We start from the raw sequence: 23,860 nt of genomic DNA, 5'->3' as shown, positions 1-23,860 counted from the left end.
TCCCCATATCCCTTGATTCCTCCAGAGTTCAAAAATCTAGAATCCAGAACAAGAGGGCGTAATCTTAAGATTAGAGCTCAGTCATTTAGGAGTAAAATTAGGGAGCACTTTTTACACAAAGTATAGTGGAAATATGCAACTGGCTCTCCGAAAAGAAGTGGATGCTGAGTCAATTGAAATTTTTAAGTCTGAGATCGATACCTTTCTCAGGAGAGAATATCAAAGGATATGGATTAAAGGTGGGTAAATGATTTTGAAGTACAGATCAGCCATGATCTAATTTAATGGTGGATCAGGCTCAAGGGGCTGAATTGCCTATTCCTGTTCCAAATTCTTATGTAACTACTAGTGGCGCATATGTGTCATTACACATGGGGAGTCAAAACACAGAGCAATTTTTACATCAAGCAGGGTTAGATCATAGCGGGAAGAGGAAAGGTTGATGACTGTAGGGAAGGGGCAGTAGTGGAATGGGGAGAGTCAAAAGAATGTCAGATGGGTGGATGGGGAGAGGAGTGCTAGTCAGGGGTAGGAGGAGTAGAAGAGTGGCAGCATGGACTAGGAAGGATAAGGAAAATACTGTGGATGCTAGAAATCTGAAATAAAAGCAGAGAATGCTGGAAATGGTCAGCACGTCAGGCAACATATGTGGGGAGAGAAAGAAAGCTTACATTTCAGGTCGATGACCTTTCACCAGCATAAACTAGGAGAAGTGTGGTCTTGTACCTGTGATAACTGTGGAAACAATGTGCTTTAACAGGAGAACCAGCATCTACAATCTTCCTCGAAAAATATGGTTTAAAAAATTCTTGCTATTGCTCACACATGTGAGCCTGCAGCTGCATTGGATGGAACAATGCTGGAGGTGTGAGCAGAGTGGGGCTCAGGGTTTGGCCATGTGCGCAGAGCCAGAGCACAGCACCCCCCTCTGGCCGCTCACTTCCTGCGTCCTCCCGTTCCCCTGGAAATTACTCGTTTCATGTTTAGCGTAGCAGTTTCAACATTGATGGCAGGCGAGGGGACTTCGAATACATTCAAAAAAAAAATCAATCGGTCTCAGGATGGTGTCAGCGAGACTCGGAGCTTTGCGGTTGGCCTCTTTGCACTTGCCCGCGAATTATAAAGTTAAAGTTAGAGCGCTGGCCGGGTTTGCGCGGAATGTGCTGCCGGGTGGAGTGTGGGCGCCGCGCTGTCCGGAGAAAGAGAGAGAGAGAGAGAGAGGAGAAGGACCCCGGGACTGGCACTGGCACTGGCACTGAGACTGAGGTACCGAGGGGGGAAGAGAGAGCGGTACCGGGACACGGTGCCGGGGAGGAAAGGGTCACACTCAGCGACCTAGAAGCTACCGTCCCGTGTCTCGGGGAGTGTGTTGTGTTTAACTCTCCTGCCCACGATGTGTGTCAGAAGCGCGGTTCCTGAGCGTCTGCCTGTATCTGGCCGGGGCCCGGGACCAGCCCAGGTGCTGCCCTGAACCTGATGTTCAGAGATTACACCTGTGTGTGTGTGTGTGTGTGTGGGACCCCGCGCCAGGTTAACCGGCACCTTCCATCTCCGCTCCGGCTATTGCAATGTTTAAAAACATGTGCTGGCCGTGGAGGCGGCTAGCTCTCTTTTTTGAACGGACCAATGGTTACAGGGATGAGATGGAACAGACTGCCCATCTGAACTGTTACTGGGATAACTGTGGCGAGGAGTCCGCCCACTTCGACTGCACAGCCAATCCCTCCTATGGCAACAAAAGGAATTGTGAAGGCTGCGACCGGTGTGTGTATTAGTCTGGTATTGTAATCTTGCGCTGTAATAGACCTCAAAAGTTGCAGATGACACGAGAACAGCTGAATCCAAGTGCGGAGTTTCTTTCCACGCTTGTGGTTGATTTTGGTCTACTATTGCAATACTGATACAACTGGTTTAAAATAAATCAAAATTCAACGCTGTTATTTTTGCATTTGTTGTATGCATGTTGTTGAAATACAAAAGCCTCTGGTGACTGTTCAAACCTTGTCTTCGTGGTAGATATTAACCTTCCCAGTAAAAGCCATGTCCCGCACACTGTCGGAAGTTCGTTTTAAACCTGGAATCTTCTATCAGGAAAGTGATGTCCTGGAGGTGCGTAGAAAACTCAGGCATAAATCACAGAAAACAATAGGGCATGTAATTTCCATGTATAACAACACAAGAAAGCAAGCTTTTCTAGTGTCTATTGGTCAAGATGTGTATAAGTGAGCAATGTATACCAGAAGGCCACCAGGTTTGATTCTTGCTCAGTGACTCTCCGATCATCACTGTATTCACTCCTGGCAGGTGCTGCTCTCTCCAAGCTCATCTCTTCCATAAGTTCCAGCTCCTGATCTCTTGATTCCTCTGAACTCAACTCCTGATGACTTAACTATCCCTCTGGCTGACAATGTTAATGGCTCCGTTTACACTGTACATTAATGATTTAGATGAGGGGATTAAATGTAGTATCTCCAAATTTGCGGATGACACTAAGTTGGGTGGCAGTGTGAGCTGCGAGGAGGATGCTGTGAGGCTGCAGAGCGACTTGGATAGGTTAGGTGAGTGGGCAAATGCATGGCAGATGAAGTATAATGTGGATAAATGTGAGGTTATCCACTTTGGTGGTAAAAACAGAGAGACAGACTATTATCTGAATGGTGACAGATTAGGAAAAGGGGAGGTGCAAAGAGACCTGGGTGTCATGGTACATCAGTCATTGAAGGTTGGCATGCAGGTGCAGCAGGCGGTTAAGAAAGCAAATGGCATGTTGGCCTTCATAGCAAGGGGATTTGAGTACAGGGGCAGGGAGGTGTTGCTACAGTTGTACAGGGCATTGGTGAGGCCACACCTGGAGTATTGTGTACAGTTTTGGTCTCCTAACCTGAGGAAGGACATTCTTGCTATTGAGGGAGTGCAGCGAAGGTTCACCAGACTGATTCCCGGGATGGCTGGACTGACCTATCAAGAAAGACTGGATCAACTGGGCTTGTATTCACTGGAGTTCAGAAGAATGAGAGGGGACCTCATAGAAACATTTAAAATTCTGACGGGTTTAGACAGGTTAGATGCAGGAAGAATGTTCCCAATGTTGGGGAAGTCCAGAACCAGAGGTCACAGTCTAAGGATAAGGGGTAAGCCATTTAGGACCGAGATGCGGAGCAACTTCTTCACCCAGAGAGTGGTGAACCTGTGGAATTCTCTACCACAGAAAGTTGTTGAGGCCAATTCACTAAATATATTCAAAAAGAGTTAGATGAGGTCCTTACTACTAGGGGGATCAAGGGGTATGGTGAGAAAGCAGGAATGGGGTACTGAAGTTGAATGTTCAGCCATGAACTCATTGAATGGCGGTGCAGGCTAGAAGGGCCGAATGGCCTACTCCTGCACCTATTTTCTATGTTTCTATGTTTGCTCTGGTACCATTTCAAAACTGCCATAATCACTCCCCTCCTCAAAAGGTTTCTGTTGTGTATCTGTAAAGGATGCACTCCCATGTTCCGCCACCATGGAGCTCATCCCCTGAAGTAAGCACAGTATATAAGCCGGCCCCTCTCAGGCCTGTTCCTCACTCTGCAGTGTCTTATTAAAGACTGAGGTCACTGTTACTTGACCCTCCCTGTGGTCGGAACAGAATAGTTTCAGCTCACCTAATCACAAGCTACCACCTTTCTCCATCCTCTTATTCGTTTCTAAGGTCTTTGAATATGTTATTGCCTCCAATGTGTGTCCATCTTCCTTAAAACTAATCCTTTCAGTTCAGCTTCCACCTTGCTCATAGTACTGAAATTGCTCTGGCCAAAATCATAAATGACATCTGTCAGCAGCTGCTGCAGTGAGTATCCCTCTTTGTTCTTGACTTTTTTGCAGTGTTTGAGATGGTCGACTACACCATTGACCTCCATTGTCACTCCTTCATTACCCAGAAGATATGTAAAGTTTAGCATTTTTATATTACTTAGTTGTTTCCCTTCTGTTTCAGGAGAGTGCGTTCTCGTATTTTGAATTTGGGTATCAGTAGTGCTGGACTTTGCTGTGGAATGTGGATAATCCATTGCTTTATCAGAAATATGGGGACAAGCTCCTTGCGTTTACTCAATTGAACCAAGCATCCTAAATCCAACAGCATATCTGTAGAGCCATATTTTTGATGATGTTTGTTCCATGATGCGGAGAGTGTTTATACTTCTAGAATGCAGCTGGCCTGTTTATGTCCTTTTGGGCACATTCCTATAATATAAATGTACCGGAGAGTGGACTGTGCCAGATTTATGAAGATGAGGACAGAAATGCTATAAAATTGAGAAATTTCTTTCCAGAGTTTCTTTCCACACTTGCAGTTGATTTTGGTCTAGTATTGCATTACTGCTCTACTATTTACATTACTGGCCAGATTCATGAAGACGAGGACAGAAATGCTATAAAATTGAGACATTTCTTGTAAAAGGAAGCTTGAAAGCACTTGAAAGCATAGGATATAGTTCCATGGACACAAGCAGCCCTCCACTGTTCCCTGCGTTTAGGACACATACCTGCTGCACTTCATCTCCCCTAAGTAAGTCAAGTAGCTTCCTTCCACGCTGGAATAGCAACATATTGGAACTAACCATATCATTTAAAAAAAACTTCCATTTCTCATTAGAGATTTCACTATCCCAGTCTATTTTTGGATAAGTTAAATTTCCTATGATTGAGATTTATTGTTAATATACATCTCTAATTTGTCTACAAGTTAAATCCTCAATTTCTGTCAAGAGTATTGTGGCTTATTCTACCATGTGTTGGCCATGGCTCCATGTTAGCACTCTTGCCTCTATGAGCACAAAATCTAGGCAGATACTCCAGTGCAGTACTGAGGGAGTGCTTCACTGTCATTGGTGTCATATTTTAAATGAAACATTCTGGCCAATATTTAATCCCTCAACCAACATCACCAAAACAGATTATCTGGTCATTATCACATTGCTGTTTGTGGGACCTTGCTGTGTGCAAATTGGCTTTCACGTTACCTATAATACAACAGCGACTGTAAGCAGCAAAAGTATTTAATTGGCTGTAAAGCACTTTGGGACATCCTGAGGTTGTGAAAGGCGCTATATATATAAATGCAAGTCTTTCTTTCTCTTTACCCGAATTTAGAGTCAACTTCCTCTACAGTCTCTCCCTCTGATCTGTTTTCGTTAGTTTATGCATAGTTGTCAAATACTCGCTTTTTGAAAGAGCGATCTGTGTTTTGGCTCTCCGTCAATGTGACTCGCATGAGGTTCTTTTCACCCACTTATTCTGGGCGCTTTAAAAACCACTCACAGCACTTTGCAAATGATCTCTTCTGCACATGTGTGATGTTTCAACACCTGCAGAAAAGAGAATGCGCAGTCCATTATGTAATTGTTGCCTCCCCCCCCCCCCATGAAATTAGATCCATTATGTCCTGCTTCAGAGCAGATATGGGAGTGATTAAAAAGCTTGGAAGAGGATTAGTTGAGACATGACATGAGAATGGTGGAGCGAGACATGTTTGTCAGAGTCTGAACAAAGGCAATGTTTGGGATGCAGATCCTTTCTTAGAATCTATACGACTGATACTTTTAAAATAAATATATAACTTTATTCACTAAATTAGCTTCTGGAGAGTATCTGACAAGCTCCAATTTGCACGCAGCAAGCTCCCACAAACAGCAATGAGATAAATGACCTGATTATCTATTTTAGTGATGTTGGTTGAGGGATAAATGTTGGTCAGAACACAAGGAAACTCCCCTGCCATGAGATGTTTTCGGTCCACCTGAGAGGGTAGATCAGTTTAACATCTCATCTGAAAGACGGCATCTCTGACAGTGCCGCACTCCCTGAAGTGTCAGCGTAGATTATGTGCTCAAGTGTCTGGAGTGGGGCTTGAGCCCACAACCTTCTGACTGAGGTAAGTGCTATCTCTGAGTCAAGGCTGACTGATTTTGATTCGGAATGTGCACTGCTGTTGATCCAACTTGGAAGTGCACATATATTTTTAATCATTTGTGCTGTACTGACTTTTTTCTCGCTTGTATTACCTTAATCTGGGAATATGCTGAAGGAATTAGTATCCTACATAATTTTAAAGAAAGAGCAATTTGACATACAATCAAATGAATAGCAGAGAAAATCATTGAAATATTTGCTACTCAAAGACTTACTGGAGGTGCAATTATTCAACAGCAGTAGTGCAAAACAGGTTGATAGAGAATTGGTAGCCTGTTTTACACCGCGCTCAATTCTCTTTTCTATTGACTTGGCCCTTGTCTGAGAGCAGCTAAGCTAGCACAGACCAGGACCTTCCTGCTCTGTAAGGTGTGCAGTGAGCCATACTGGTGTTCTGATCAGGTGTATTTGCATGCATTTCTAGTTAGTCAGAAATAACCTTCATCCTCCAATTCTCTACCCTTCAAATAGCTTCTGGATTTCATTTGCCTGCTACACCTGTCTCCCACTTGGACAGCAGTTCGTCGATGCTCCATGCCGATTCCATCCTACCTATATCAACTTTTACCCTCCATGGGACCTCTGACTTCCTGCTATTGTCTCCAACCTATTCCCTGCTACTACCAGGAAATATGTATCCCGGCCTAGGCCTATGGATCCTGAGTTTGTCCTTGTGTCGATTCGCATGCACTTTGGCTGCTGCCCCGGACCCGAGCCATTCACTTCTATTTTCCACTTTTTTCTCCCCCCTTTTCCTTTTCTCTCTATCCCTCCCTGACAGCTCTCTCCTGTTGTCATGCCTCCTTTCATCTGTCCTCTCTCGGATACACTGCCCTCCCAAATCCCTATCCCTTCATTTCTCTTCGACCGTCTTACTCTTCTGCTGCCATCCCTGGTTTGTCTCCCTCTTAGATAAGCCTACAGCTTTCCTCTGTGCCTCTCTTGGCAGTCTCCAAAAGGCCCACCATGGCACTCATCGCTGCCTCCTCACAAGCAGCAACCCCAACTGTCCCAACATACTCTTTCGCCAACCTTCTCGCCCAACGCACCCACTGGGGGCAAATCTTGCCAATCTCCTCCCCGTTCAACTTGCCCCTCCCAGCACTGACCCTGTGGACGCTGGCAGTGGGGCAGCTATCACCGACCCTCTCCGCATCTCCCTCCAGAATGTCTGTTCATTTGCAAACCAGTTCCTTGCCATTCATGAGCTTATTATGGATGATTGCATTGACATCGAGGCCCTGATGGAAACCTGACTGAGGGGTGATGACACCTTACTCTTAAATGATGCCTTCCTGCCTGGCTATATCTTCCACCACTTGTCCCGCTCAGACCGCCGTGGTGGCGATGTGGCTCTTATTACTAAATCACACCTTGGTCTGTCCCCCTTCAATCTCCATTTCAATTCATTATGCTCTCCTTTGTGTTCACTACCCTCCTATCCCCCCCCTTAATCTCTCCCTCCAAGTAAACTCCCCAACCCATATTCACGGACACCTCCTTGACCTTGCCATCTCTTGTGGCCTCGCTACTCCCATCGTGTCAATCGCAGATACGGCCATCTCTGACTGCTTCCTCATATCGCTCTCCACGCCCCCCCCCCCCCCCCCCCCCCCAACCTACTTCCTTCTGTGTGTGCCCCGGAAAAAAAACTCTCCCAACTCTCTTGCAACTACACTTATCAAATCCCAACTGTCCAGCCTTTGGCCCTCCATTTACCACGACATTTCTGCAGCTACTGACCTGCCCAACCACACCCTCACCACCACTTTTGATACCATAGTCCTTATTTTTTTTTTTAAATTGCCCTCTCTCACCCTGGCCGATCCCCCTGGGTACGGCCCTCACCTTCGCTCCTTTAAGTCTAAGGGACGCAAACTTGAATGGATATGGCAGACATCCTGTTTAGTCATTCACTGCCAGATCTGGCTGGACCACATAAAGCATTGTCGGATCCTGTTCTCGTCTGCCAAAATTGCTCATTATTCCAGGATCATTCTGGAATGCAAAGATAAACCGTGGTTTCTATTCTCTACTGCTAGCCGTCTTCTTAAACACTTCTCCACTGTCTCCTCCACACTCCGCTCCAACAATAAGTGTGAGGAGCTCATGGACTTGTTTGTCTCTAAGATTGAGGCCATCCATTCAGCTGCCTCTGCCACTTCCGTTCCTTCTCCTAGTCCACCGGACCAAACTTCCTCTGAGGTTCCCACCTGCCCTAGCCCTGAACTCACATCTTTCTCCAGTTTCTCTCCAATCTCTCCTCATGAACTCTCTGTCCTCATCTTGTCCATGAGACCCACTTCCTGCTCCTTCGACCCTATTCCCACCAAACTGCTGACTACCCAACTTCCTTAATGTTAGCTGACATTGTTAACGATTCTCTCTCCTCAGGTACTGTCCCCCTCTCCCTCAAATCTGCCGTCATCACCTCTCCTCAACAAAAAAAAAACAACTCTTAACCTCTCCATCCATGCAAACTACCGCTTCATCTCCAACCTCCTTTTTGCCTCCAAACTGCTTGAACGTGCCCATCTTTTCCACAACACCATGTTTGAATCCCTCCATTCAGGTTTCCTCTCCTGCCACAGTACCAAAACGGCGCTCATCAAAGTCATAAATGATATAAAAACAGAAGATGCTGGCAATCTCAACAGGTCGGACAGCATCTGTGGAGAGAAAAACAAAGTTAACGTTTCGGGTCGATGACCCTTAGTCAGAACTGGCGAATGTTCGAAAAGAACAGATTCTTAAGGTGCACTGAAAGGGGCAGGGAAAGAAAGAACAAAGGGAAGATCTGTGATAGGGTGGAAGGCAGGAGAGATTAGAGAGACAAAAGGGATGATGGGCCGAGTTGAAATGGTAATGGTAGAAGTTAGAAAAAGGTTAGTCTAGATAGTGTTTAAATGGCGGAATAATGACCAGCTGCCATTGGAGACAAAGAGGAAAAAAAACATCAGATTGGTCGGGGGTGGTGGGAGGTGGAGGGAAGGGATATTATCTGAAATTGTTGAACTCTATGTTGAGTCCAGAAGGCTGTAAAGTACCTAAACAAAAGATGAGGTGCTGTTCCTCGAGCTTGCGTGAGCTTGATTGGAACAGTGTAGGAGGCTGAGGACAGAGATGTCGGAGTGGGAGTGGAGCGGGGAATTAAAGTGACAGGCGACCGGAAGCTCAGGGTTACACCTACAGACTAAATGGAGGTGCTCCGCAAAGCGGTCACCCAATCTGCATTTGGTCTCCCCAATGTAGGGGAGACTACATCGTGAGCAGTGAATACAGTATACGAAATTGAAAGAAGTACAAGCAAATCGCTGTTTCACCTGGAAATAGTATTGGGGGCCTTGGATAGTGGGAAGGGAGGAGGTAAAAGGGCAAGTGTTGCATCTCCTGCGCTTGCACGGGAAGGTGCCGTGGGAAGGGGAGGGGGTGCTGGGGGTGTCATCCTTTGTGACTGTGACAAAGGTAAAATATCCCTCCTCATCCTTCTCAACTTGCCTGCAGCCTTTGACACGATTGACCACTCCATCCACTCTAACTCCTTTCCACCGCCGTCCAGCTGGGTGGGACTGCACTCGCTTGGTTCCATTCTTATCTATCCAATCGTAGCCAGAGAATCACTGCAATGGCTTCTCTTCCCGCTCCCGCATCATTACCTCTGATGTTTCCCAAGGATCTATCCTTGGCCCCCTCTTATTTCTCATCTATGTGCTCAACCTTGGTGACATCATCCAAAAACTCTATCACGCTCGACCTCACCACTACTTCTCTCAACTCCTCCACGTTCTCTAAATTGTCAGACTGCTTGTCCGACATCCAGTACTGGATGAGCAGGAATATTCTGCAATTAAATATTAAGACCAAAGCCATTGTGGTGGAAATTGCAGTTGGAGGCTTGCCATGGGCGAACGCCTCCTACCGCGAAAAGGTATGCACCTACCTGATTTCTCCGGACCATCAAAGACTTGCTCTCCATGGCCTGCAGATGTACGCATGCGTAAAGGCCCACGTATCCCAGGGGCGCATGCGGATCGCAATCGTCCCTGGGATCACGTGGGCCTGCCCAACCAGTCACAAAGGGGGATTCCATTTACGTACGGAATCCCCATAAGCATAATATGAATCCCTTAAAAACACACTTTCACAGCACTTAAATAAAAATAAATTGTCGTGTTCAAAATTAATTAAAATACAATTTAATTAAACATTTAAAACAAAAATTAAATGTTTTGAAAAATAAATGTAAACATTTTTAAAGGAGCCAAAAATAACCTAAACTAATTGTAATGGTTCTTGAATGTTTAAATTATTTAAAGAATGTTATTTTAATATTTATTTAAACACTTGCATGGTCAAAAAAGCCCTATGCCTGCTTTCACCAGGCTAAAGAATTTCGTGGGTATCGCTGGGCAGTAGTTGGGCAAATATCCAACCCTGCACCAGCGAATGTCCATTTCTTGCGGATGCGGATGATCCGTTGAGCAGAATCTTGACAGGTCGCAGGTTCTGGGTTTCTGTGCATATGCCTCGCGTGGGGAAACACGGAACTTGCAGGGCACTTGTGACCGTGTACGCTGTTGTTTCGGGTCATTGTTTTCAGTTCTTGCCACAAACTCCATTCCCTAGTTACTGACTCCATCCCTCTCCCTAACATCTGTCTGAGGCTGAACCAGACTGTTCGCAACCATGGCATCATATTTGACCCCGAAATGAGCTTCCGACCACATACCTGTGCCATAACTAAGACCACCTAATTCCACCTTCATTACATTGCCCCTCTCTACCCCTGCCTGAGCTCATCCGCTGCTAAAACCCTCATCCATGCCTTTGTTACCTCTAGACTTGACTATTCCAACCCACTTCTAGCTGGCCTCCACGTTCTACCCTGCGTAAACTTGAGGTTATCCAAAACTTGGCTGCCCATGTCCTAACTTGCACCAAGTCCCGCTGCGCTTGCTGAACTACATTGGCTACCGGTTAAGCAAAGCCTCAATTTCAAAATGTTCATCCTTGTTTTCAAATCCCTCCATGGCCTCGCCCTTCCCTATCTATGTAATCTCCTCCAGCACCACAACCCCCCTGAGATATCTGCGCTCCTCTAATTCTGCCCACTTGAGCATCCCTGATTATAATCGCTCAACCATTAGTGGCCGTGCCTTCAGTTGCCTCGACCCTAAGCCCTAGAACTCCCACCCTAAACCTGTCCACCTCTACCTCTCTTTCCTCCTTTAAGACACCCCTTAAAACTTATCTCTTTGCCCAAGCTTTTGGTCATTTGCCCAATTTCTCGTTATGTGGCTCGGTGTCAAATTGTTTGTCTTGTAAAACTCCTATATAAATACAAGTTGTTAGCTGTTTAAATGCAATCTAAGCAAATTGTGCAGATATGACAGTTTCTGGGAAGCTCAGCCTTATTTAGCTTTGATGTCCTGTGGGTGTTTGACAGCAGTCATGAGAGATCAAGTTTGATTTATTTTATTCCAGATGGAATAAGATACTGTGAAATATATATTGGGAAGACATGCCCCAATTTTTCAGTCTCTCTTATGCCAGGAGACTCCGTGGGGAATCATGAAATAAACTACATATAAAGCTCTTGTTGATGGTCTTTATCAGATCCAGTTTTACAATGTGTTTTAGTGAAGGAACCATGACTCTTTGTTATTTCCTATCTTCTGTGGCATAATAGTTGTGTTCTGTATATATTACTGTAAATCTGCTGTTTTGCTTTGCTGCTTGTTGTCTTAGCTATATTATGAATACATTCCAGTCTTGTTGTGCGAGGCCCCTTGGGGAAGAGTGGCCATAATATGGTAGAATTCTTCATTTAAGATGAAGAGTGACACAGTTAATTCAGAGAATAGGGTCCTGAACTTAAACAAAGGTAACTTCGATGGTATGAGACGTGAATTGACTAGGATAGATTGGTGAATGATATTTAAAGGGCTGACGGTGGATAGGCAATGGCAGACATTTAAAGATCATGTATATCCCTGTCTGGCGTAAAAATAAAACTGGGAAGGTGGCTCAACCGTGGCTAACAAGGGAAATTAGGGATAGTGTTAAATCCAAGGAAGAGGCATATAAATTGGCCAGAAAAAGCACCAAACCTGAGTACTGGGAGAAATTTAGAATTCAGCAGAGGAGGACAAAGGGTTCAATTAGGAGGGGGGAAATAGAGTATGAGAGTTAGCTTGCAGGGAACATAAAAACTGACTGCAAAAGCTTCTATAGATATGTGAAGAGAAAAAGATTAGTGAAGACAAATGTAGGTCCCTTGCAGTCAGAATCAAGTGAATTTATAATGGGGAACAAAGAAATGGCAGACCAATTGAACAAATACTTTGGTTCTGTCTTCACGAAGGAAGACATAAATAACCTTCCGGAAATACTAGGGGACCGAGGGTCTAGCGAGAAGGAGGAACTGAAGGAAATCCTTTAGTCAGGAAATTGTGTTAGGGAAATTGATGGGATTGAAGGCCGATAAATCCCCAGGGCCTGATAGTCTGCATCCCAGAGTACTTAAGGAAGTGGCCCTAGAAATAGTGGATGCATTGGTGGTCATTTTCCAACATTCCATGGACTCTGGTTCAGTTCCTATGGATTGGAAGGCAGCTAATGTAACCTCACTTTTTAAAAAAGGAGGGAGAGAGAAAATAGGAAATTATAGACTGGTTAGCTTGACATCGGTCGTGGGGAAAATGTTGGAATCAATTATTAAAGATGTAATAGCAGAGCATTTGGAAAGCAGTGACAGTATCGGTCCAAGTCAGCATGGATTTATGAAAGGGAAATCATGCTTGACAAATCTTCTAGAATTTTTTGAGGATGTAATGAGTAGAGTGGACAAGGGAGAACCAGTGGATGTGGTGTATTTGGACTTTCAAAAGGCTTTTGACAAGGTCTCACACAAGAGATTAGTTTGCAAAATTAAAGTATATGGTATTGGGGGTAATGTATTGATGTGGATAGAGAACTGGTTGGCAGACAGGAAGCAGAGAGTCGGGATAAACGGGTCCTTTTCAGAATGGTAGGCAGTGACTAGTGGGGTACCGCAGGGTTCAGTGCTGGGCTCCCAGCTAGTTACAATATACATTAATGATTTAGACAAAGAAATTGAATGTAATATCTCCAAATTTGCAGATGACACTAAGCTGGGTGGCAGTGTGAGCTGTGAGGAGGATGCTAAGAGGTGACTTGGACAGGTTATGTGAGTGGGCAAATGCATGGCAGATGCAGTATAATGTAGATAAATGTGAGGTTATCCACTTTGGTGGCAAAAACAGGAAGACAGAATATTATCTGAATAGTGACAGATTAGGAAAAGGGGAGGTGCAACGAGACCCGGGTGTCATGGTACATCAGTCATTGAAAGTTGGCATGCAAGTACAGCAGGCGGTGAAGAAGGCAAATGGCATGTTGGCCTTCATAGTGAGAGGATTTGAGTATCGGAGCAGTTGTACAGGGCCTTGGTAAGGCCACACCTTGAATATTGTGTACAGTTTTGGTCTCCTAATGTGAGGAAGGACATTCTTGCTATTGAGGGAGTGCAGCGAAGGTTCACCAGACTGATTCCTGGGATGGCAGGACTGATATGAAGAAAGACTGGATCGACTAGACTTATATTCACTGGAATTTAGAAGAACGAGAGGGGATCTCATAGAAACATATAAAATTCTGACGGGATTGGACAGGTTAGATGCAGGAAGAATGTTCCCGATGTTGGGGAAGTCCAGAACCAGGGGTCACAGTCTAAGGATAAGGGGTAAGCCATTTAGGATCAAGATGAGGAGAAGCTTCTTCATTCAGAGAATTGTGAACCTGTGGAATTCTCTACCACAGAAAGTTGTTGAGGCCAGTTTGTTAAATATATTCAAAAGGGAGTTAGATGTGACCCTTACGGCTAAAGGGATCAAGGGGTATGGAGAGAAAGCAGGAGTGGGGTACTGAAGTGGCATGATCAGCCATGATCATCTTGAATGGTAGTGCAGGCTCGAAGGGCCGAATGGCCTACTCCTGCACCTATTTGCTATGGTTCTGACGTAGTTCATAGCCTTAGTCACATTCAGATTAAAATTAATGGAAATGATTGTGCTCATGTCAGATGTGTGCTAACACTAGAGACCATTCTGGGGACGAAAAGAACAACATGTAGTCAAAGAAAAAGCTGTTTTTGTCCTGAATGTGTACCACTATAAAAGTTATGCAGTAATATTTAGTTGCCAAAAGGTGGTGGTGTTGTACTACATTTGGAAAGTGTGTTGTAGCCAAGTACTCTCAGAACATTGGTACTATAACTTTAATAAATGTGGAGAAAGATTATCTTGAGGATTTATGTGCAGGCAGTAATTCATATTTTCTGATTTAATCTCTTGCTAAATTGGCAAATGTTGTTTTCAGAAGTCAAATATTGTTTGCAGCTGATGCAGTTTATTACAATCTGAAGTGATGCTAGAGGGTGTGACTCAATGCCCATATATCCACGTTAACTTTTCAATCGTAGCTGTGCCATTGTGGAGAAGCAAGGAGCATGGGTGAGTGGATTCCAAAGTGGATAGCACCGATATCAAAAGAAATATTATCTGTCCATTCATAGACCTGTTAGGGTCTGATTTAAGAAACAAATTGATGTGGTCATGGTGGCGTATCACTACAGCCCTGTAGACCACAAGCTTGGTGCTAGATTTGAGGGCCTGGTCTTCAAACACTCTCTTCCTCAGGCGACCGAAGGCTGTGCTGGCGCACTAGAGGCGGTGTTGGACCTCGTCGTCGATTTCTGCCCTTGCTGATAGTAGGTTCCCAAGGTATGGAAAGTGGTCCATGTTGTCCAAGGCCACGGTGTGGGTTTTGATGACCGATGGTCAGTGCTGTGTGGTGGGGTGAAGTTGGTGGAGGACCGTTGTCTTGTGGATGTTTAGTATAAGGCCCATGCTTTCATACGCCTCGGTGAAGGTGTTGATGATGGCTTGGAGTTCAGCCATCCACCATCCACCTTATCAGCGATGGATGGGGTGTGGTAAGAGGAGGCTAATAGAAATGAAATGTTTTGCCAGTGGCTCAGCATTTTTGCACGTCTTTTACAGATTGTTGTGATGAACAACAATTTGGCTGAGAAACTGGTGAGCTGCCACCAGTTTAATATGAATTGCTAGTTTCTGGAAAGGAGTGTCAAGGAGAAAATAATTGAGAAAAAATTGTATCTAGAAAAAGAGATGGCTGTTGCAAAGTAACTGGGAGTTAAAATTCAGCCCAATTTGTACGGAAAAGGAAGAAACTGAAAAGACTCAATGGGCGAACTGGCCTCCTGCCGTGCTGTAAACTTCTATGATTCAATGAGTCGGAAGTCATTGTTTAATTTATCAACAACAAATATTAAAATGTGAAGTGAAAGTAACATAACATTTGGAAACTTTCTTTTTAACTTAAAGTACATTACAGTTGTGCAAACAGACCCATAGGTATGAATTGAGTCACAAACAGAATTTTTTGTAATCTACAGTACATGATAATTTTAGAACCTTATTTGCTGCCTGCCATTTTGTCTGTTCCCTCCCACAGTGATTTATCGTGCCCATGATGTCTAATAACCATCTTCAATTTGAGTTATCCAGTGCATTTTCACCTCTGCATTATTTGATAAATCCACATTTCCATAGTTGCTTTTTGTGCTTAAATACATTTGTCTGTGAATTCCCTTTTTCAGGATTTTACATTGGAAAAACTTCCCACTTTGACGCAAAGGGCCTCTATTCAATAACAGATTAATTCCTAGTGGCAGTCTGCTATACTGCTGCATTGAGAGTGGCTGCCTGAATTTCTTTCAGTTTTAAGATCTTGTCTGAGTTGGTTTACTTGGAACCATCTGCTAAATTTACACTGGAACTAGAATGAAGAGGTCAATGATGTAATGATTTCATATATTCATCATGGTACTATATCCTTTCTTTGGGACAGTTTCTAAAGCCAGAATGCTACAGTTCAGTTCTTTTCAGCATGAACATTGCCAACCTAACTCCAGGGAGATTTCAGCCTGGCACCACATCATTTTAGGAGCAGGTCTGGAATTTAGCATGGTCATAAGAGATTAGCAGATAACTCCTTTGATCTAATTTCTCTGCGAGGTTATCACCTCTTGATAAACTGTGTGCACTGTAAGATTATGCAGAATGATCATTTATCAAGTTGATTTTTCAGGCTGGCGACAAACTGTTGCAGCTTTCTTCACACATTGTGGAAAACTCAAACTCACATCCATTGCAGATTCAAGTGAATACAAAGGACTGTGCAGCCTATAGCACCTTGTTATCTATTCATTCTTTGCAAAAAGAAAAGCATTTTACATTTTGCCAAAAGCAGCTTGCATATTGAAGTTGGCTGTAATGCTTGTTGCCTGTTTTCTTGCAGCTTGTGTTTCTGATTGTAGCTCAGATTTGGAGATGAGTCCTTCAGGCATCTTAAACAACTTTATTGTACTGGACCTTGGTTTTGGGATGCGAGTTGGAAATGAACGTCGGACTACATTCTCCTGTGCAACCTGAAGGAAAAATGTGCAGAACAAAAATTAGGATTGAGAGATAGCAGCAGTATTTATGTGTAACTTAGTTGGAAACGGTTTGAAATGAACCCTCTTGAGTACTTGGTTTCCTTTGAATATCTGATGCTGAGCTGCAGGGGAAATAATGGGAGGGATACCAAATAAAGCTTTTTGTGGTGATGTGCAATCTGAACTGTTGATTCACAGTTTCATTGTATTGCGACAATTCAGATTACACTTCACCACTGGCAATATATGAAACTTGTTGACGGGTATTGTCGTTTTTATGGGAATGGATGGCAGGTTGTAATTTTTCTGGTGACATCACTGAAGAGGAGTGTTGTTTTGTGTTCACCAGTGTCTCCATTGCAAACCATGAGGAACCTGACTTCATTTTGATTTGAGGGCAGCTATAGGACAATCTAACAGAGATTATGGTACAAGTTGATCTTCATATTAACAATAAATGTTACTTTTACTTTCTTAAAAAGTTAAAAAAAATGCTGATTCTTATTTTCTTCTGTAAAAGGAGAAGCACTTGGAAAAAATAATTCCCCCAGACCTTACTTTCATTTTTAACAATATAACTTCAAAATGTTTGTTCTTTCACAGTAGCTTGCTATTTCTTTGTTTTAATCAGGCACTGCGTCTCTTGGAAAAATAAAACTGCTATAAATGACTCGTGCCTGTCTTGTGTACCTATCAACAGTGCATTTTATATAATTTTCCTTGAGGGTGATACTTTATTTTAAGTAATTTTCTCCCCTTATCAGTTTTGGACACCCCCATAACATTCATCACCTAGGGCTCCACCAGTGTCATTGTGAAACCAGCTGCTTGGCACACAAGAATGGCATTAGGAGGCATCTTCCAATTCTATGCCCTTCCCTTGAGGAAATTTGCACAATTCACTTTGCTCAGTAGGGCTTGTTTGACTGAGATTAGGGCTGTGATGCATTAAAGAGTGACCTTTACTTTTGCCTCCTACTTGGATAAATTTGAGAAAACCTCAGTACTGACATTTAATTTTTCAAAATTATAAATTTTAACGACCCCAAATCAGTTACTGTGAAGCATATATTTTTCACACTCTGCTCGGGTCTATCCTTGGGGCCCCTTCTATTTCTCATCTACATGCTGCCCCGCAGCGACATCATCCAAAAACTCAACCCCTCCACTGTCTCTAAATTGTCAGACTGTGACATCCAGTACTAGATGAATTCTCATCTCTCCATGGCCTCTAATTTCCTCCAGCCCCAGAACCCTCCGTGATATCTACGCTCCTTTAATTCTGGCCTCTTGAGCATCCCCAATTTCAATCGCTTTACCGTTGGCGGCCGTGCCTTCAGCTGCCAAGGCCCTAAACTCTGGAATTTCCCTCCCTAAACCTCTCTACCTCTCTTTTCTCCTTTAAGACACTCCTTAAAACCATCCTCTTTGGTCAAGTGTTTCGTCATCTGCCTTAATATCTCCTTATGTGGCTCGGTGTCAAATTGTATTTGATGTTGCTCCTGTGAAGCACTATGGGATGTTTTACTACATTACATTCAAGTTGTTGTTGAGTGGCTCTGAAGATCTTATCAGTAACTTTGAATTGCTATCTTGAATGTACTAGCACACATTTCCTATTTCTTTGTAGTTAAAAAAAATATTGTGTTAAATGCAGTAGAGATGGTACAGTATAACATAAAAGGAAAATTATTTTGACAGCTGTATATTATGGTATCACATATCTGGTACAATGCCAATATTTTTTCTAGCAGAATATAGGTACTGTACTGTGCACTACATTAAAACATATCACTGTTGATTGGCTTACAATTAATTGCAAGAATCCAAATTAAGACTATTGTGAAAGGTACAGTTAATGTATTTGAGATTTACGGTACATTGACCCATTCAACTGCTTGATGAGTATACTACCAATGCTATTAATAGGCCCGATATATCAATGGCCCTGAATTTGCGTTTGGTATGATGGCGTACTCAGTACGCTACCATGCCGCTGTTGAAATTGACCGAGAGTTCGAACACATGCGCTAAATTCCTTGTGCATTGGTTTTGCTGCACGTTTCACCTACCCATTCAAATCAACATGCTGCCGAAAATTTGGGCTAATTGCCCACCTCCTGCGCATTAATTACCCTGAACATTTTTACGTCTGGTGCAAACAGTCACAGGAGCCCGTTGTACAGTGTAAGGAGAGGGGGATGAGAAAATTGTATTCATTTCTGCTACAGCCCATAACAATGAGGCACTGGTTTGTGTCTGAGCCGATACAAACTTTGAAATAAATTTTAATTTGTTCACGTTTGAAAACAAGACCTTTTTGTGTCACGTCTCTGCTGCCCAAAAGCCTTTTGTAGTTTCGGTTTAATTCCAAACTTCTATTTAAATACGATTTACCGTATATACTCGCGTATCATGCGACTTTTGAAGACCTAAATTGTAACCTAAATTTGGGGGGTAGCATGATACGCGAGATACAAAATTTGCGGGTGTGAAGTGCTGGCCAAGATTAGGCTGTTAAGCAGACCGTATCCACGCTGAATCTCGGCAGGTATCTCCTGGGCTGGATTGCAGCCTCTATTGTCACTTGTACTGTATCTTTGCTGTGGTCTAGAGATCGCCACCCACAACTCCCTCTGAAGTTTGCTGCATTATTAGAGGCTTTAACAATCAAATCTCCATCTATCTCAGCCCATGCTTCTTTTACCCGCAAACACAGTAGAGGCAAATCCGGAACCTTCATATTCCCTCCCTTCGTAAATGATTTCTCTCCTTCCATCATCCAGTCATTCCATTTCTTTCTTATATTGTCTTTAAATGGCTTATTATTGGATACGTCAAGTGGCTGAACGACGCTAGTCAAGCCAGCTGGAATGATTGCTATATCGGTGTTCGATTCGCGAACAGCTTTCACAACAGAATCCACTCGATGTTTCATGATTCGGTTGTTAAGGTCTGTATTCGATCGTTGTTATGTGTTAGGGTACTTGTTACGTGTTGGGTACTTGTTAAACATGTTTGAAAGCCTAGCCTAGTGGCATCTGGTATCTCAAAAAAGTGACTCGCATGATACATGAGATATATGATAAAACCATGTTTTGGGGACGAAAATTTAGGGGTCGCATAATACATGAGATCGTAGGATACGCGAGTATATACGGTAATTCACTTTCACGATTTCCTCATGTTATCAGATATTTAAACTCGATTTTTGATTGTTTAAATTAATCAAAAGTTAATCTAAAAGAGGAGAAACTAATTGGATAGGACTGTAATTATAGGTTTGTGTATTATAATCTTGGTTTGTCTATGAAATACTATTGGAATGACTGTAATTTATTAATAAAATAGCATTTCTGGTTTCCATATTAATTAAAATGAATTGTAGGCAAATCAGCAATCTCCTCTGTTTCCTGATTGGCTAAGAGTCAGGAAGTGAAACGAGCACCCCCACACGTGATCCCAGGTTTGCGCACACACAACGGTGCGCCCCTGGGATCCATGGATCACTATGCTGCGCACAACTCTGTAGCGTTTGAAAGCAGCTTTTCAAAGGGGGGTTCACACAAGGCAAATGTGGATTTCCTTCAGATGTTGGTGGCATACTCCTTAGCTAAGCTGCTGACCGCAAATTCAGGGCCAATGTTTTATTCATAAGTGGTTATAGCTTAATGTCACAAAGAGTGGAGTGTATTTTGTTCAAATCTATTTGTAGGTTGTGTTCATGAATGGTAATAATTGTGTTGGTATGCACATTGACTTGGCAACTTCCAGGTCAGTTGTCCAACTGCTTTTGTTCTTCTGAAATTTTAATGGCATCTGTGAAAGATGGTACACAAATTAACCGGGACCAGTAGTAGACTGTCAGTAATGTAAGTGCTTAGTTTTAACTCGCTGCACTTCGTGTTATGACTGCCAAATTGGTATGTGTTTCAGTTGACTAGTTGCCTTTCTTCTTCATGACTTCACAGAGAGGAAAAAGCTCAAAGTTTATTAAAAAATCCGGCTGTCTGCCTTAAACTTACAAAGTTTACTTATAGATCCAGCTGTGATACATCAAACAAAAAGAAAGTATTTATTGGGTTTCTAATTATGATGTCATTTGACTTTGTGGTTATTTCTCCAGGGCACGACTGCTGCACTTCATGTAATTCTAGAAAGACTGAGACTTCAGCACAATGATGTCACAGTCTCAATTTCTTTCACTCTTCCTCCCGATTTGAAGATTGTGTTGATTATGATCCAGTTACATGATTTTCATGCAACTCCGATTCAAAGTATTCACTCCAGAGTTTAGATTATAGGACCCCAAGGCTAATTGATGTCAACTGTAGGAGCCCAAATCTTTAAAAAAAAGTTATTGTGTGGAAGACTCAGCCTGTGCACGACTTACAGCTATTATATACGTATCATATAAATGTAGCACGTGGTTGCGTTCCTATGTTTTTGTAAGTTTGTGCGAGCAAAAAAGGAAGTTGGGGAGATGTTTTCCACTTTTAGAAGCTGGATTGCCAATCTTGCTATGCTTTCTTCCTTTCAGTAAAATTTACAAATGTTGATTACTTTTCCATTTGGTAACTTATTCTACAGGATTTTATTTGTCTTACTGGCAGAAACCTGATCAATGAGGACATTCCTGCAATAATATGCATTTCAAGTCTCTTAAATGACTTAACCACTTAACTCTGGCAAAATCACTGGTCAACATGGATCTTGTTGCAATTGATATATTAACTGGTTCCATTAATGAGAACAGGGTGCTGCGTACTGCAGGCTCCATAGGAGAGGAACCCACCTGCTCCCACCAGCTTTTTAAACAGTTTACTTTAGACTTTAGTTGCACTAATTGGTGCATTAATTAGCAAAGCAGCACCTGACCCAGGGGCACTTTAAACAACTACTGAACAGAAAACTGGTTACAGGTCTGTGAGCTGTACTGGGAGTAATTTGAGGTGATGTTCGAAGAGTAAATGCATAAGAGACAAAGGGCCACAGCATTAAGGATTGATTTGAAGTGCGATTTTTTTTTCCTTTACTGTTTAGTACCAATATGCTAAATAAGCCAATTGACAAAAATATCTTTGGTGATAATGTCATGGAAGAAAATCCTGTTTAATTTTAAATCAAACAGTCTATATTTTGAGATTGGTGCTGATAGTGAAGACTCACGATTCAGAGTTAATGTCAGTATTTTTTGTTTTGACATTGTATTTCGTAATAAACCTGTGCTTTGGCTCTCTCGAAGGTAAAGGCTCCATTCATAAATGTAGGAGTACAAGCTCAATCTATAAATGGTAAATTTCGGACCAATGTCAAGAAATACTACACACACAAATCAAGAATTAGAATGGACTTTGCATAGAGTAGTGGAGCAATAATTCTGGAATCATTTAAGAAGTACCTGGAGGCCCTGATGAGGTACTGTACTGTAGATTTTTTTTCTAGATGGATGAGCCTGGATAAGTCAAATGCCTTCTTCATCTATCTTTCTTATGTGCGAGCAAAGATGAAAACAGAAAATCAAGATGCATGGCTTGATGGATGCCACAACATCCCAGGATTGTTTACATTTTGACATTCTGATTAATTAGGCCTAGTTTTACTTGGGTAAGATATTTGTTGGTGACTATAGGCATTAACAAAAATATACTAATTGTCAAAAATAACGCTAATACCTTTAACAAATTAAGGGATTCAGATAATATGAAACTGCAGGAATGAAGCTAAAGTGGCTAATTTCCCTCACCTCTGTCCTGAGATGTGTTATCAGTTTTATTGGAAGACTGCAGCCACTGGCAAATGTGTGGTTTTGCTGCCATTGACTGAATTTATAAATATAAATTACCAAATCTGTATTGTAGCAGCACTTTTGCAAGCTGCCACCAGATTGACTGGTTTCATTTCTGGCTCAGTTGGTTAATTATACCTGATGTCATGATGATAACTCCAATCCGGCCAATTACCTCCCCATCAGCCTACTCTCAATCATCAGCAAAATGATGGAAGGAGTCGTCGACAGTGCTATCAAGCGGCACTTACCAATAACCCGCTCACCAATGCTGAGTTTGGGTTCTGCCACGACCATTGGGCTCTAGACCTCATTGCAGCCTTGCTCCAAACATGGACAAAAGAGCTGAATTCTAGATGTGCGGTGAGAGTGACTGCCCTTGACATCAAGGCAGCATTTGACTGTGGCATCAACGGGCCCCAGTAAAATTGAAGTCAATGGGAATCGACTGGAGTCATACCTAGCACAAAGGAAGATAATTGTGATTGTTCGAGGTCAATCATCTCAGCCCCAGGACATTGCTGCAGGAGTTTGTCAGGGCAGTGTCCTTGGCCCAACCATCGTCAACTGCTTCATCAATGACCTTCCCTCTGTCATATGGTCAGAAGTGGGTATGTTTGCTGATGATTGCACAGTGTTCAGTTCCATTTGCTACTCCTCAGATAATGAAGCAGTCCATGTCCACATGCAGCAAGACCTGGACAACATTCAGGCTTGGGCTGATGAGTAACACCTCGCCACACAAGTGCCAGGTAATGACTATCTCACGAGAGAGTCTAAGCACCATCCCTTGACATTCAATGGCATTACCATTGCCGAATTCCCACCATCAACATCCTGGGGATCATCATTGACCAAAAACATGTCTGGACCAGTCACAAAAATACTGTGGCGACAAGAGCAGGTCAGAGGCTGGGTATTCTGTGGCAAGTGTCTCACCTCCTGACAACCTAAAGCCTTTTCACCATCTACAAGGCACAAGTCAGGAGTGTATGGAATACTCTCCACTTGCCTGGATGAGTGCAGCTCCAACAATACTCAAGAAACTTAGCACCATCCAGGACAAAGCAGCCCGCCTGATCGGCAGCCCATCCACCACCGTAAACATTCACTCCCTCTATCATAGCGCATTGTGGCTGTAGTGTGTACCATCTGCAAGTTGCATTGCAGCAACACGCCAAGGCTTTTTCGGCAGCATCTCCCAAACCCATGAACTGTACCGCTTTAGAAGGACAAGGGTAGCAGGTGCATGGGAACACCATTATCTGCAAGTTCCCCATCCAAGTTACAAACCATCTTTTCTTGGAAATATATCACCATTTCTTCATCAAAATTCTGGAACTCCCTCCCTAACCACATTGGGAGTACCTTCACCACAAGAACTGCAGCGGTTCAAGAAGGCGGCTCACCACCACCTTTTCAAGCGCAATTAGGGATGGGCAAAAAATACTGCCCTTGCCAGTGGCGCCCACATTCCAGGAACGAGTAAAAAAAAAAAAGTGTTATGGTGCAAAACTGTTGATTGGAACAGAGACCCACAATGATGTGTTGTGCACATGTGGTAAAAAACATTG

The 23,860-nt window shown here is 43.1% G+C and overlaps 2 protein-coding genes across 3 annotated transcripts in view; one reads left to right on the top strand and one right to left on the bottom strand.

The window, feature by feature from the left end:
- The first annotated feature begins 1,184 nt into the window (after positions 1 to 1,184).
- Positions 1,185 to 23,860, top strand: part of cmss1 (cms1 ribosomal small subunit homolog) — a 362,453-nt gene continuing 339,777 nt past the window's right edge. For both annotated transcript variants that reach the window (XM_070893711.1, XM_070893708.1), the window contains exon 1: positions 1,185 to 1,266. The gene's annotated coding sequence lies outside the window, so the exon portion shown is untranslated. The remainder of the gene's footprint in view (positions 1,267 to 23,860) is intronic.
- Positions 15,421 to 23,860, bottom strand: part of filip1l (filamin A interacting protein 1-like) — a 293,850-nt gene continuing 285,410 nt past the window's right edge. Inside the window, exon 6 of the mRNA XM_070893707.1 lies at positions 15,421 to 16,489. Coding sequence (XP_070749808.1) covers positions 16,292 to 16,489 — 198 coding nt within the window. The 3' untranslated portion in view covers positions 15,421 to 16,291. The remainder of the gene's footprint in view (positions 16,490 to 23,860) is intronic.

This window comes from Pristiophorus japonicus, chromosome 11 (genome assembly GCF_044704955.1).
Source record: "Pristiophorus japonicus isolate sPriJap1 chromosome 11, sPriJap1.hap1, whole genome shotgun sequence".
Classification (NCBI taxonomy): Eukaryota; Metazoa; Chordata; class Chondrichthyes; family Pristiophoridae; genus Pristiophorus; species Pristiophorus japonicus.
This window is presented reverse-complemented; position numbering and strand designations above follow the sequence as displayed.